Source organism: Gigantopelta aegis, chromosome 12, assembly GCF_016097555.1.
Source record: "Gigantopelta aegis isolate Gae_Host chromosome 12, Gae_host_genome, whole genome shotgun sequence".
Taxonomy (NCBI): Eukaryota; Metazoa; Mollusca; class Gastropoda; order Neomphalida; family Peltospiridae; genus Gigantopelta; species Gigantopelta aegis.
In genome coordinates, this window is record NC_054710.1 from 44,851,832 (window position 1) to 44,865,340 (window position 13,509).

At 36.6% G+C, this 13,509-nt stretch overlaps 1 protein-coding gene across 1 annotated transcript in view; it reads left to right on the plus strand.

Moving 5' to 3' along the window:
* Nucleotides 1-13,509, plus strand: part of LOC121386229 (deleted in malignant brain tumors 1 protein-like) — a 58,512-nt gene that overhangs the window by 11,750 nt on the left and 33,253 nt on the right. Inside the window, exons 6-12 of the mRNA XM_041517061.1 lie at nt 1-87; nt 1,921-2,056; nt 3,538-3,710; nt 6,569-6,731; nt 8,255-8,427; nt 11,332-11,482; nt 12,075-12,247. The exon at nt 1-87 is cut by the window's left edge and continues 86 nt beyond it. Of these exons, the coding sequence (XP_041372995.1) occupies nt 1-87; nt 1,921-2,056; nt 3,538-3,710; nt 6,569-6,731; nt 8,255-8,427; nt 11,332-11,482; nt 12,075-12,247 (1,056 nt within the window). The remainder of the gene's footprint in view (nt 88-1,920; nt 2,057-3,537; nt 3,711-6,568; nt 6,732-8,254; nt 8,428-11,331; nt 11,483-12,074; nt 12,248-13,509) is intronic.

Consider the following 13,509-nt stretch of genomic DNA (forward strand, 5'->3'; position numbering starts at 1 on the left):
AAGAGTCCATACTCTCGTGTCCAGGTCGGCCTATAGGTGATCCATACTGTGGACATATACACGATGCAGGAGTTATCTGTAACATAGGTAAGATCAAACGCTAGCTATTATATGATATATAGAGGTTATTACCAATGTGTTACGATATCGTCGATATCATATAATAATTAGGAAACGTTTTTTTCTTTTAAATTATTTAACGGCACCACTAGAGCACATCGAGTTATTAATCATCGGCTATTGAATGTCAAAAATGGAATTCACACATAAGTATATTCTTACAGAGGAAACCAGTTGAAGGCGCAGACCCTAGTTTCAACTCGGTAAAAATGGACACTAAGTTTAGTTAATCCACAAACCTGTAACACACTTGGATAAAGTTACAACATGGACACTAAGTTTAGTTAATCTACAAACCTGTAACACACTTGGATAAAGTTACAACAGAGTGAAACAAGAGTCTGTGACGTTAAAACCGGAAAATATCCTTAAAAATAGACTAGAACTGGAATCTATAACCGCTACGTCTCAGATGCACGCGCGTTTTTCAAAATATCAAATAAGAAACGGAAGGATGACCAGAAACACTTTGTTTCTGCGGAAATGGATAATCTAAATAATAAAATATAAGTAATGTTTGATTTCATTGATCATAAACGGCTCTAATAGTGAAGAAATATGCTGTACTTTTTGAAAACTAGGGTCTGTCCCTTTAAATGTTTTCCATTAGTAGTAAGCGATTTTTTATATGCACCATCACACAGATAGGATACTACATACTATGGCTTTTGATATACCATCACACAGATAGGATACTACATACTATGGCTTTTGATATACCATCACACAGATAGGATACTACATACTATGGCTTTTGATATACCATCACACAGATAGGATAGTACATACTATGGCCTTTGATATACCTACCAGTCGTTATGCACTGGCTGCGACGAGAAATAGCCCAGTGGGGCCTATTTGCAAACATGGGAGTGTTGGTGCGGATGTGGTTGCCGGGGGGCGGGGATGGTGGTCATTATCCACACATGTCTGTACATACTGATACTGATGTCATAAAAGAACCTGCTTGTCAAACGTGACGAACTAGTCAATTATTGGCGACCAAATGTACACAAATTGAAAACTAGTTTTATTGAATACTAAGCATATTAAATGTTTATGTTAGTAAATTAAAGTCGGCCATTACACAATATTGAAATGGTGTAAGGATATGCGATGCGGTGTCATATTGTCTTGTTTCATCATCTGTGTGTGATTAAATACAGTAGGTGATAACAATCACTTTGAGACAGGAATATCAGTCAAAGAAATGATTAAATTTGTTGTTGTTGATGTTATTGTTGTTGTTGTCCTTCTCAGTTTTCTCTTTATTAGCAGCTCCTTTTCCAAAATGAATTTAATATATTTCTTTTGTATAATTTTAGCCAACTTTATAGCCTTTCCTCCTAACCTCCCATGGGCTTAATGAATACTGTTCAATAATTATTATTAATTTTAGACCAACCAATCTAAATTTGCGCCGAAATTATATTATATTAATAATTTATATAGGTTAGGAATGTTAATATTTTTGTTTAAGGGCGCAGCCAAAATTTATTAACCCCAATTTCCCTTTTTTTTATTTTTATACTTTTAGTGTTAATATTCAAAATTTCAAAATTGACCGTATTTGTTAGGTTATCCCTATCCCGAGTCAGACCCCCGATCCTATCGGAGGCCGGACTCGGGATAGGCGTGTTCGAAACCCTAGTGGTATATGAACACGTTAAACCAGTTACTAAGTTATTAGCACTAACATATTTATTTGTAGTCCAGAACACTGTATTATTTTTACTGTTGCACTTAGTATTTTATTACATTCCTTTATGACGTTTTTAACAATTGATTCATTCATTTTAGTACAATTAGTGAATGGAGGAATACCAACACAAGGAAGAGTTGAGATTAAATTCAACGGCGCGTGGGGAACTATCTGTAGTGATTCATTTGACGAGAAGGACGCTGCAGTTATTTGTGCCATGCTGGGATTTAGTCGGTATACATATAGAGATTAGCGCAGTGCCGGATTAACAACGTAGCAGATGTAGCAAGTGCTACGGGCCCTGCGGTGCAATCGATAGATAGAAATTCTGTCCCGGCATAAAAACGCATGCGCGACTGTGTTGTCATTGGTAATTTGATAATCACAGCCTAAATCACATTTGTCTACTGGCCTAAACTTTGACCCACGTGTTCGGGGCATACATGCAGTTACATTATAGTTTAATGGCATTTGCACTGGTTTTTAATACTGTTGGCAAGATTCCTTTTGTTTCGACAATACATCTGACTGATTGTTCAAACATTAAGGTGTGATTATGTTGTATGTAAAGCTATGATAATAGTGGGCGTGGGTTGGAGGTGGGGGGGGGGGGGGGGGGGGGGGGGGGGGGGGGGGGCGTTTACTTTTGTAACTAGCCAGTAGGAGGGGCCTATGCTATGTTTTGCTACGGGCCCCGCAGCTGCTTAATCTGGCTCTGCATGAGCGGCCGTTAAATACGGGTTATCTTACAACGAGTTGTTTAAAAACGTATCCAACTAAAACCTATGTATGACCCACAGACAAGTCAATTTCAGGTTAACTTGTACGTCACAGAGTGATCGATTTGACCGTGCTTTTAGTTTTCATTGGCTCGCATGGCATTGGCGATCTGGTCATCACCTAGGAGCAGCCAGTCATATGCCTTTAAAATGTTATTGCACGTATGTGTGTTAACACTATATGTGTTATCAAAAATGACGAATGATGTTCTCACCAACGGGTGTGTAAGAAACATAAATAAAATGGTCCTGATGTGCACCCATTTATCTACAGAATTTACTGACTTACAATGACAAAAATATTTATATGTGGAAATATATAACATTATATAGTAATTATTTTAAATAGTTTCTGTTTTTCAAATTCAGTATTTAACAACGATTAATTCTTCACACATTTGCAAGTGTCATTAAAAATTTCAGTTGTTAACTAGTATTAATATACATGTGCAATGTCCATGTGGTATCAGTACAGTCGCCACTTGATGGTGATGGTAGCCATGGTTTATGATCAGACGAACATTTTTATGTGTATCCATCAGTAAGACTTGAGTGATATAATCATATAAATAAAAGTCGTATGTGAGAAATAAAGGAATGGGAACAGCTAGAATCAAGGTGTTAAAATCACTAAGGCCATATGTTGTTTGCAGAACTAGATCTCCAGGTGCGGATGCAGGATTTCTGAAGGGAAGGGGAGGGGGGGGGAGGGGTCCAAATGTGATGACTGATCTCTCCTTTTACACAACGCACCTCTTACAGCATTTAGAACAGTTAATATAATCACGTTTCCCCCTTAAAGGTTTTCAAAAACGGGGGGGGGGGGGGGGACGGAGGGGACCCCTGGACCCCCACTGGTTCCGCTACTGATCTCCGATTTATATATTTGTTTCATATAGAACATCTCCTATTCGTGTTTGTTTCTTTTTCGTACAGAACTGGCGCTCAGGCTGTCAGACATGCTGGTTTTGGTCGCCGTAAAGGACCAATCTTCTTTAATGACCTAGGTTGCGATGGGAGTGAAAAGTCCATACTGTTGTGTAGAGGCGGCCTATTTGATAAAACAAACTGTCAACGTGGAGGCAATGTCGGTGTTTTCTGTGAGACAGGTAAGGTTAAACTGCAACACTGAACACTGAGCATTTTATATTTTTCATTATTTTATTTAATATTAATATTTCTGTTTTAGATTAATTTAGATTTGAAAGAGATTATCATAAAATTTAGGATATTAAATATACAACAGTACTATTGGTATCAACAACCGAAGACGTTTTGGTGTTTTTTACTGTTTCATTTATTTTCTCTTTTCATTTTAATTTCTTTTATTATTCAGTCGCGCACACTCCCTCACCCCCCCCCCCCCCCCCCACCCCGTTTTTTTATTTGTTATCACTACGTATATTGTGTTAGACAGATTGTTAAACACTTGTTGCAGGTACATTTACCACTTTGCCTCAGGCAGTTGTAACATCATTTACTAAGATCGACGACAGTCACTTTTCGCACGCACGTTTTGGCTTCGTACACAATAAATATAGCACATCTTACCGTAATTTGGCTCGAAATCCATATTTCGTAAAAGGTACAATTTTGTAATCAAAATTATTTCTTCAAACACATTCTGGTGCATTAGTGATGTTAAAAAAACAACAAAAACAAAAACATTTCAATAGCAATTTTGCATTGGAATTTTTCCAGCATTCTTAAAACGGAAACGTCATGTACCTAGTTTATAGTTATTGTAAGGACATACAAAGTGGCATCTATTGGTGTATACTTCAAATCAAATAACAATTCGTATGTGTGATAAATAATCAGGGAGTAATAGTCCCCAAAAATATAAAAAAATATAATTTCCGAATGATACAAAAACTAAAATTTAGGGGTCTCCTGGTCAGCAACTATGACATATATGTACACAGTGAGTACAGTTATAAATTATCCAGGTATGAATGAGCTAATACAGTAAATTGCAGATTGATATCTTTATAATGAATTACGTCATTAGCATTCAAAAGTTTTCCAAAATCACCTGACACAGTCACAAATGTAACAAATGAGACAACGGGCCCTGCATTTGATCAACCATAATTTCAAAACTAGTGAAAATATGGCCTTAAAATATACCATGCATCCATTGTTTATATGGACGTACAAATGGCTGAAATTTTATAAAATTTGGAGATGGTGACTCGGGGACCTCTCGTTGAGTTTGCAAGGAATGGTCCTGTTGGCTTTTCATCATCAGAAGGTTACATGGATAATTATATGTAAATCACAGTCAGATTTTATAATGAACTGTGTCCAGATATAGACTCGGCTTTCCAGACTTTCATGCTGTACTGGATATGACACAACATGACACTTTGGTGATGATGGACATTAATAAAAAGAATTCAATGTATTCACGGAAGCTCCACACATTCGTAACACTGAAGCCAGCTTAGAATTGGTGATGAAACATACAAAGTGGTCGGTGAAAATATAAAGATTTTACTGCATGGAACCAAGAACAAGGGTCATTTCTACAACGGATGCAGCTATTCTGAGTTGAAAGAAACCATCACCAAACCGAAGTGTGGAAACACACCGCCACCTGCCTCTGGGGTATGGAAACTGCATAACCAAAGAGCATATTTCGAAGCAAATATATTTGTGACAGTGCTGTTGGAGGTGCAAGCTGCACCAGAAGCTGTGGTAGAACCGATCAGATGCAACTGTAGAGTCAGTAAGTGCTCAGGTTGATGCACCTGTAATTTGGTGCACGCGACACAACCTGCAATATACAGAGCGCTGCAAGAGTGAAGCTGATGAGGACTGCTGCAATATGCGAACTATGACAGATGAAGTAGATGCCTAATATTGTATTATTAATTACAATTTACAATTGGTATGTTCCTTTATTATTTAAAATATAATTAGTCTAAATTATCAAAAGTCATTAGTATTGCATCATTTTAATTATTTGACCTACAAAGGTACTTAGGAACACAAAATTACATTTGTATGTGGACTAGGAGGAATTAGATTCATTGACTACTAAAAGATACATAGACAAAAAAAAAAACCCACCCAAAACAACTGTGTTTCTACATTAACCGGGAGTTGAGATATTTGAAAAATATAATAAATGGTGGCCATTTTGAATTACAAGATGGTTGCCATGATTGAATGACTATATAAATGAAACCATCTGATTCATGGACCAAAGAAATGTACATGGACAAAAAAATTGTACTTTCACATTAACCAGGATATAATTCGAAAAATATATTAAATTGGTAGCCATTTTGTATTTCAAGATGGCTGCCAAGACCAGACAACAATTTTTTTTTTTTTACTAAATAATCCTCTAAGCTCATAGATCTGAACTGAAACTGAAATTGTTTTTCTATTTTAAATGGGAGTAGAATATCTTTGAATTCACTGACCTAAAATGTGTAAATAGAACGTAAACATATGTTTCTATGTTAAATGGAAGTGGAGATAAACAAAGAGAATATATGAACATAACAGCCATTTTGAATTTCAAGATGGCTGGCTTGATAGTGGTCAGAAAATAATGCTACCGGTGGATTTCTGGTTCAGGTAGGTTATTGGGACATATTACCAAAGTTTTATTAACTTGAGCAAAAAAAAAAAAAAGTAATAATAATACAAAAATAAATAATAATAAATAAATAAATAAAAAGGTAACTTTCAAAATCTGAACATAACTGCCTAGACTGTCTTCAGGGACTAATATAATCACTAAGATGGCTTCGAAAATACGGGCCCAGGATGCGAACCCAGAACCCATCAGGACACAGTGCTTGAACCTTGATTGGGTATCAGCACGAAAGTATGTATAATATAAGGAAGACGATAGGATTTTAACTTCAACAGTTTGATAATACTGTATTAACAGCGGCATAATATCACAACTATGTGTGTTCGTCCTATGAAACAAATGGTTTATTTACAGTTAAACAATCCCCCCCGTTTCCAGTACGACTTGTCAACGGAAATGGAATTCCAACACAAGGCCGATTTGAGATGCTGCTGAACGGCCTATGGGGAACCGTCTGTGATGATTCATTTGACAAGCGTGATGCTGGAGTAATGTGTGCCATGGTGGGATTCAGTCGGTATATATATATATATATATATCAAATAAAATTGAGTTCATTTGTAAAAATGTAATACTTTAAAAGTTTTGTATGGGTGACATGATATAGACGACAGCACATTATTATGGTCTTCACTTTTCATATTCCAATATGATTGGTGCTTTGTAATGGAGGCAAACTGTCATGATTTAATATTATGGTCTCCACTTCTGCATATGTTAAAGTTTCTTCTTGACAAACTATTCACGTTCCACGGATAACTGTCCTATGTTTGCTGCCATTGTTAAAACGTGTCTGTCTAATAGTTAAAGTTTGTTCCATTGACACCACTAGATCACATTGAGGTATTGCATATCAAACATTTTGTCATTGTGAAACCGTTTCAGAAGAAACGCACTACATTTTTCCATTAGCAGCAGTAAATGTTATGTAATTTCCCATAAACAGGACAACACATATCACAGCCTTTGATATACCAGTCGTGGAGCACAGGTTTGGACGATAAAATCTGCAATGAAAGAACAGGTCATCCAAGGGGATTCGATACTTCAAAGTACATATTAATAATATTTATTTAGGACAGCAGTGTTTCTATAATTAATGTTCCATGGATTTTGCCTTGGAATATTTTTATTCATATTAAAATAATAAATTATAACAAAATGGGAGTTTGAGCTACCACACTAGGGAAGTACTAGTCATCCTATTGTCGAAACACCTGACAATGGCTAATGAAAATCACCATCCTATTGTCAAGCCAACCATTTGACTGTGTCCTTCAATTCTGGACGATCAGAAACACATTTGAGTTATACAGACACTGATATTCTAATATGTATGGCCGTAATCAAAATCGTATTATTGCACAAGGCATAGTCGAAAGGACGTTTCATGCAAAGCGCTGATTGCATTCCCTGATCTACTACCTGGTGCTCGTCCCCGGGAGAACCGCATCTCCTCTTGGAGATCCATAACATTCTGAGCATGGGAATGTATTTAATATGTAAAAATAATCATTAAAATGGGTTCTGTTACTCAAACACATTGTTGAAGGGACAGACCCTAGTGTCATGCAAATGCACACTACGTTTAGTTAATCAACAAACCTGTAACACATTTCAATAAAAGAGTGAAACACGAGTCTGTTACTTTGAAATGGCGAAATACCCTTTAGAAATAGACTATAACTCAATTCCATAATTGCTACTTCTCAGACGCATGTGTGCTTTTAAAAATATGAGAAATACATTGTGTGATATTAAAAACACCAGGATGACCTAAAACACTTTGAATGTACGGAAATTGATAATCTAAACAATAAAATCTAAGTAAAGTAATATTTCAGTCATCAAAACAACGGCTCTAATAGTCAAACATATGCCTTAGTGTTTAAAAACAGGGGTATGTCCCTTTAAAGATAACATCAACTCAGCACAGTCTATGCGTTCAATCTGTGATACTGACTAGATTAGATTAGATTAGATTTGATGTTTAACAACACCTCAGCAGGATCAGCGAGACTCTGTTGTGCTCTTCTTCAGAAGTGGAGCGGTGGCTGTGAAACGTGCCGGGTTCGGACAAGGTTCGGCGGCTGTGTTCTTCAATCACCTAGATTGCAATGGGACTGAATCATCCATCTTCGACTGTGCCAGAGACCATATAGGTCATAAGCTCTGTAACCACTCTAAGGATGCAGGTGTTCGCTGCCAGCCACGTAAGTCTGTAATGTTTCCATTCAGTAAAATGTAAAAGAAAAACCTACCCTGTACCGAAGCTCTAATCAAAATGGTATCTATTAGGTATCCTTCCTGGAATGAAAACATAAAAACTGCATTACATAATGACTTGTTGCTACGTACAAAGAGCATCATGATAAATAGAGAATAACTGGTTACTGTCTGGATTAAAGCAGACTTATTAAGACAGTCACAGTTATTCTATTTATCCTGCAATTATATTTAATTCGAAACATTAATGAAATTTACCATTTTATTACACAGCGTTGACGTGTTGTAGGGTAGTAGGCTGACACGTGTTGATTGATGTGATTTTGATTGATGTGATTTGTATCACAATAAAAAAAACATCGTAACTACATTTTGAATACTGGTGAATAACGGTATAATTTTCACTATCCTTGGTAAGAAATTTTATGATGGCTCTTTGTTGCAGTCTGATCAAATTAGTTTATTCCATGAAATGGTTCAATCACCTATCCTGGGCACACACCTCAGCTGTATGGGTTGTCTATCCAGGACAGTGGGTTAGCGGTTAGTTGCTAGTATCTAGTCGGTAAAGTGGTGTTACACCTACCCACTGAGCCGTTAAAACTCGCCGTGGGTTGAACCATTATCGGGCTGCGAACTAAGTACCTATCAGCTTTTTGTCCGATTTGATTTTGTTATATTTTTATTCAGAACATCATCATATTGATAGAGCACACATACATAACAATATGAATGTAAAAATAAATTTGCTGAATATTTTTTTTATCAAGTCGCCAGCCGTCATTGTCTTATTGTCACAAACATTAACCACAACCGTGCACAGCTTAACATACACCACTTTCTTCGCTTCATCTTGCTCCATATCTCCACCCAGACTCATCTCCACCAGTATTCAAAATAATCCCAAATCAGACACCTTGTCAATTAAAATAACTATTTTCAAAATGGGAGCCGAGATGAAACATGTCCTCCATCAACAAAACCCTAACCGGAAGTCAAGTGTAGTTGTCTTACACCTACCCACTGAGTGATGAAAATCAAGAAAACACAACATTGTAGTGCCAAGAGGTACGTGTTTCCAATAATATATTTATAGGTATGGTTTCCCAGAAATTGTCAAAATGTTTCATGGTTATCAGACATGTGAAAAATCAAAAACAAGTAAAAACCAACAGAACGTCAGTGTCTTACGAATATGTACAACACTGTTGAGTCAGATAGTTTTGATCAGTGGATTACATGGACTTTTATTCTACTTGGGCTTTGGTTGTACAGCGTTCAACAAAATGTTAGTACTCTACATCTGCTCTACTCTATATCTCAAAGAACTGCCAAGTCTGCTTTGGATTTGCCTCATGCCAGGGTTGGTGTGCCTTATACTGATTTTAAATATAGTATTAACAAATTTATCTTTTCGACTTGACAACATGACTGGGACGGTGCGGTTGCGAACAAGCTTCATGCCGTCAAGCCAGTATTGGGAGAGTGTCAGTCCTCCTATAGACGGAGGAAGGATGAAATAGTCTTGTGTCGTGCCCGCATCGGTCATACTTACTTGACCCATTCATTTATCTTGAAGAACGATCCTCCACCTCAGTGTGAGCGCTGTCAGTGTACTCTGACGGTATGCCACATTTTGGTGGAGTGTCCTCATCTCAAAGACACTCAAAAAGATATATTTGGACAAACAAATGTGATGGAATAATTTCGATTCCATCCAGAAATTATTTTACAATTTTTATGTGACACTGAGTTTTATTCTAAATTTTAATTATATCTATCTGTGATATTTGTATTTGTACACAGTCCTTCACACTGTGATTTTATTTAACTGTTGGACTTTTATAGTGATGTTGATCATCACTTTGTTTTCCCCCATTACCATAGTTTGACACCCAATAACCGATGTATGTTTCGTGCTGGGGTGTCGTTAAACATTCATTCATTCATTCTATATCTCAAACAGTCAACATACTTATGTTTTCATCTCATTTGAATGTCCATCCCCTAAATACAAAATCTGTCATGTATATATTTCTGTTAATGTATCGTTGCATATGGTATGCCTATGAGCCGCAACGTTTAAAGCAAATACATTATACTATTCTACTCTACACTGTATCGTTCTCAGTGAAACCACTTTAAACCCTCACCCATTTTGTATTCAAGACAGAATATAAGAAACGTTTCAAAGAGGAAATTAGCTAATTTAATATTGCTTCCTGTTCAACCAATTATGAGGCATTGACGTCCTTTTAATTTGACAACGGATACTTAAAGCGATCAAATATATCATGCCAGCATATTATTGAAACATTTGTTTCCTTCGGATTTCGGACTTTGAACCAATGCCTGCAAGTCAACATCCAAGACTGACTTGCTGGGTAATTTCCAAGAACCTTTGGATCTTGCATTTGTTTCATATGGGTGCCAGTTCATTGTTTATGATCAACACAATATTCACTTTCAAGCCAGCGTTGTATGCTGTGACTATTTATGATCAACAAACAAATGTTATATTGTTCAAAGGTACACATTCTTTTGTTTTCAATTGATTATTTTGATTTTTAAAACCGTTTTGTACCCACTGTTTACTTTAAAATAAGAAATAAATAGTAGTTTTTTAGGAACTATTAGTATTTTGTTTTGGTATATTGGTATTATAGAAGACGAGGCATTCCATACCACTCTGGAAAACGGCCAAGTTATGAAACAAAACGGTTTATTTCATTAAAATGTCCTAAACAAAATGATCGGCTTCATCCTGGTTTGGCCGAATGACAAACGCCGATAGACTTTCGCCATTCTAACCGTCACAAGATAAAGCTGATATCTTAGAAAAGTAACCAGTTATTCTCTATGCTATTCCAAATTGTGGTTATATGTTCCAGTGCCTGATGTTAATGTAAGGTTAGTCAATGGAGGATTTAGTAACCAAGGTCGAGTGGAGGTTAAATTCAACAGCACATGGGGAACCGTCTGCCAGGACGAGTTCGATCACAGGGATGCAGCAGTTATCTGTGGCATGATGGGATTCAGTAGGTAAACAGTCTGATTTGCTTATAGTTACTTATAATTAAAACGTATATATCAATTTTGTTGTGTAAAACATTGCTATTTTGTTCTCCAAATGCAAAATAAATATAAACCAATTTAATGCCTGAATGTAGATGTAAGCCATTGTGTATTTCAAGACAGAAGATTAAGACATTTCAAAATTAAAAACTCTTTCGGATATTTATATTAATTTTTTATTTTTTTATTTAGGTTGTTTTTGTTTTTTTTATCCCACTACCCCCTTTCCTTTCTCTCCTTTGAATTCCATCTCACTTCTTCCCGATCTGGCAACTCCTATCTTTCAACTTCTTTCGCTGTCCACCTCCACATCCCAGTCCTTGTCTCTCCAACCGCGACAGGTGCTTGTCTCTTGAGGCTATCTGTGCCACACACCCGTCATTCCTCATCAGCTTTTATATGGAAAGTAACGACGTTTGTTATTAAAGAAAATCGGACCTTGCAATGCATGACTTTCATTCATAGCTACGTCTTTAAGCATTAACCAGCTGTCATCATCCTTTCGGATTTTTATTTGTTATTTTGTTTGTTTGTTTTTTGTTTGTTGTTTTTATTATAGAACTGGAGCTCAGATTGTGAGTAATGCAGGTTTTGGAGAAGGTACGGGACCCATTTATATTGACGACTTATCTTGTGGAGGCTTTGAAAAGTCATTTGTACAATGTGGACATAACCCTAATAATAAAGTCAATTGTAGACACGAGGAAGATGTAGGTGTCCGCTGCCAAATTGGTAAATATTTTATTGTTAATCTGTATTTACATGTTACTATAGTTGCTGCTGTTACCGCAACTTTTTTACTGTGAGTGGCGAATACAGCACATTCTTCTGTATAGCTTTCAAAGTTTAACGATCTGTGATATTTTCAAATATGTTATAAGTTTTGGGTTGAACATTTGGCGCAATATTGGTATGTTTACAACAGATCAGTACACCACAGTGTGACTGTAAACCGTTTGTTTTGGTCTTATTGAAGTTTGGTTTGTTTATCGACACCACTGGAGCACATTGGTGTATTAATCATGGGCAATTGGATGTCAAATGTTTGTAATTTCGTCTTATAGTCTTTAGAGAGGAAACAAGCTACAGTTTTCCATTAGTAGCAAGGGATCTTTTATGTGAACCATCCCACAGACAGAATAGCACATACCACGACCTTTGACATACCAATCGTCGTGCACTGGATGGATTGAGACATAGCCTAATTGGCCCACTTGTGTTATTGAAGACTGTATACTGCTGAAATGCATAACTGAGTATTCCATAAATGTGACTTCAAAGCTGTTTGCATTATATTGTTGATACTTGTTGAATTTTTGTGTTGATGTCGATGGTCAAATACCTTTGCTTGACACCCATGTAACTGATGTTGTTTTCGTTGTCATTCATTCATCCATTCTTTCATTATCTCACATCTGTCTCTGTGCATCCATGCATGTATAATATGTGTGTGTGTGTGGAAATTGCTATACTACTTGACATAAGGTTTAGTCAATAATATTTTAGGAACATAGCGAATTTGTTTGGTAAAAAGTCAACATTTGTTTAGCCAAACAGCAAAAATGTCGTACAGAAAAACAATTCAGACGATTTTCGAATGAGCTTTTTGGCGTAATGAAATATATTCCCCAAATTCAACATTAATTCACATTTGATCATTTGGCGAGTGACCGCTTAAAGCAGGGCTGGCGTAAAATAACCGTACTTCCATCAGCATTTCTCTCTCTCTCTCTCTCTCTCTCTCTCTCTCTCTCTCTCTCTCTCTCTCTCTCTCTCTCTCTCTCTCTCTCTCTCTCTCTCTCTCTCTCTCTCTCTCTCTCTCTCTCTCTCTCTCACACACACACACACGCACACACACACACACTCAGAGTAAAGTACTCTTATAACGAACTGCAAGGGACCAGGCACATTGGTTTGTTACAGCAGTAGTTCATCGGACACATTTGCTGTTTTCATTCAGGAAATCGGCCATTTAGAATTTTTCAAATTTAAAC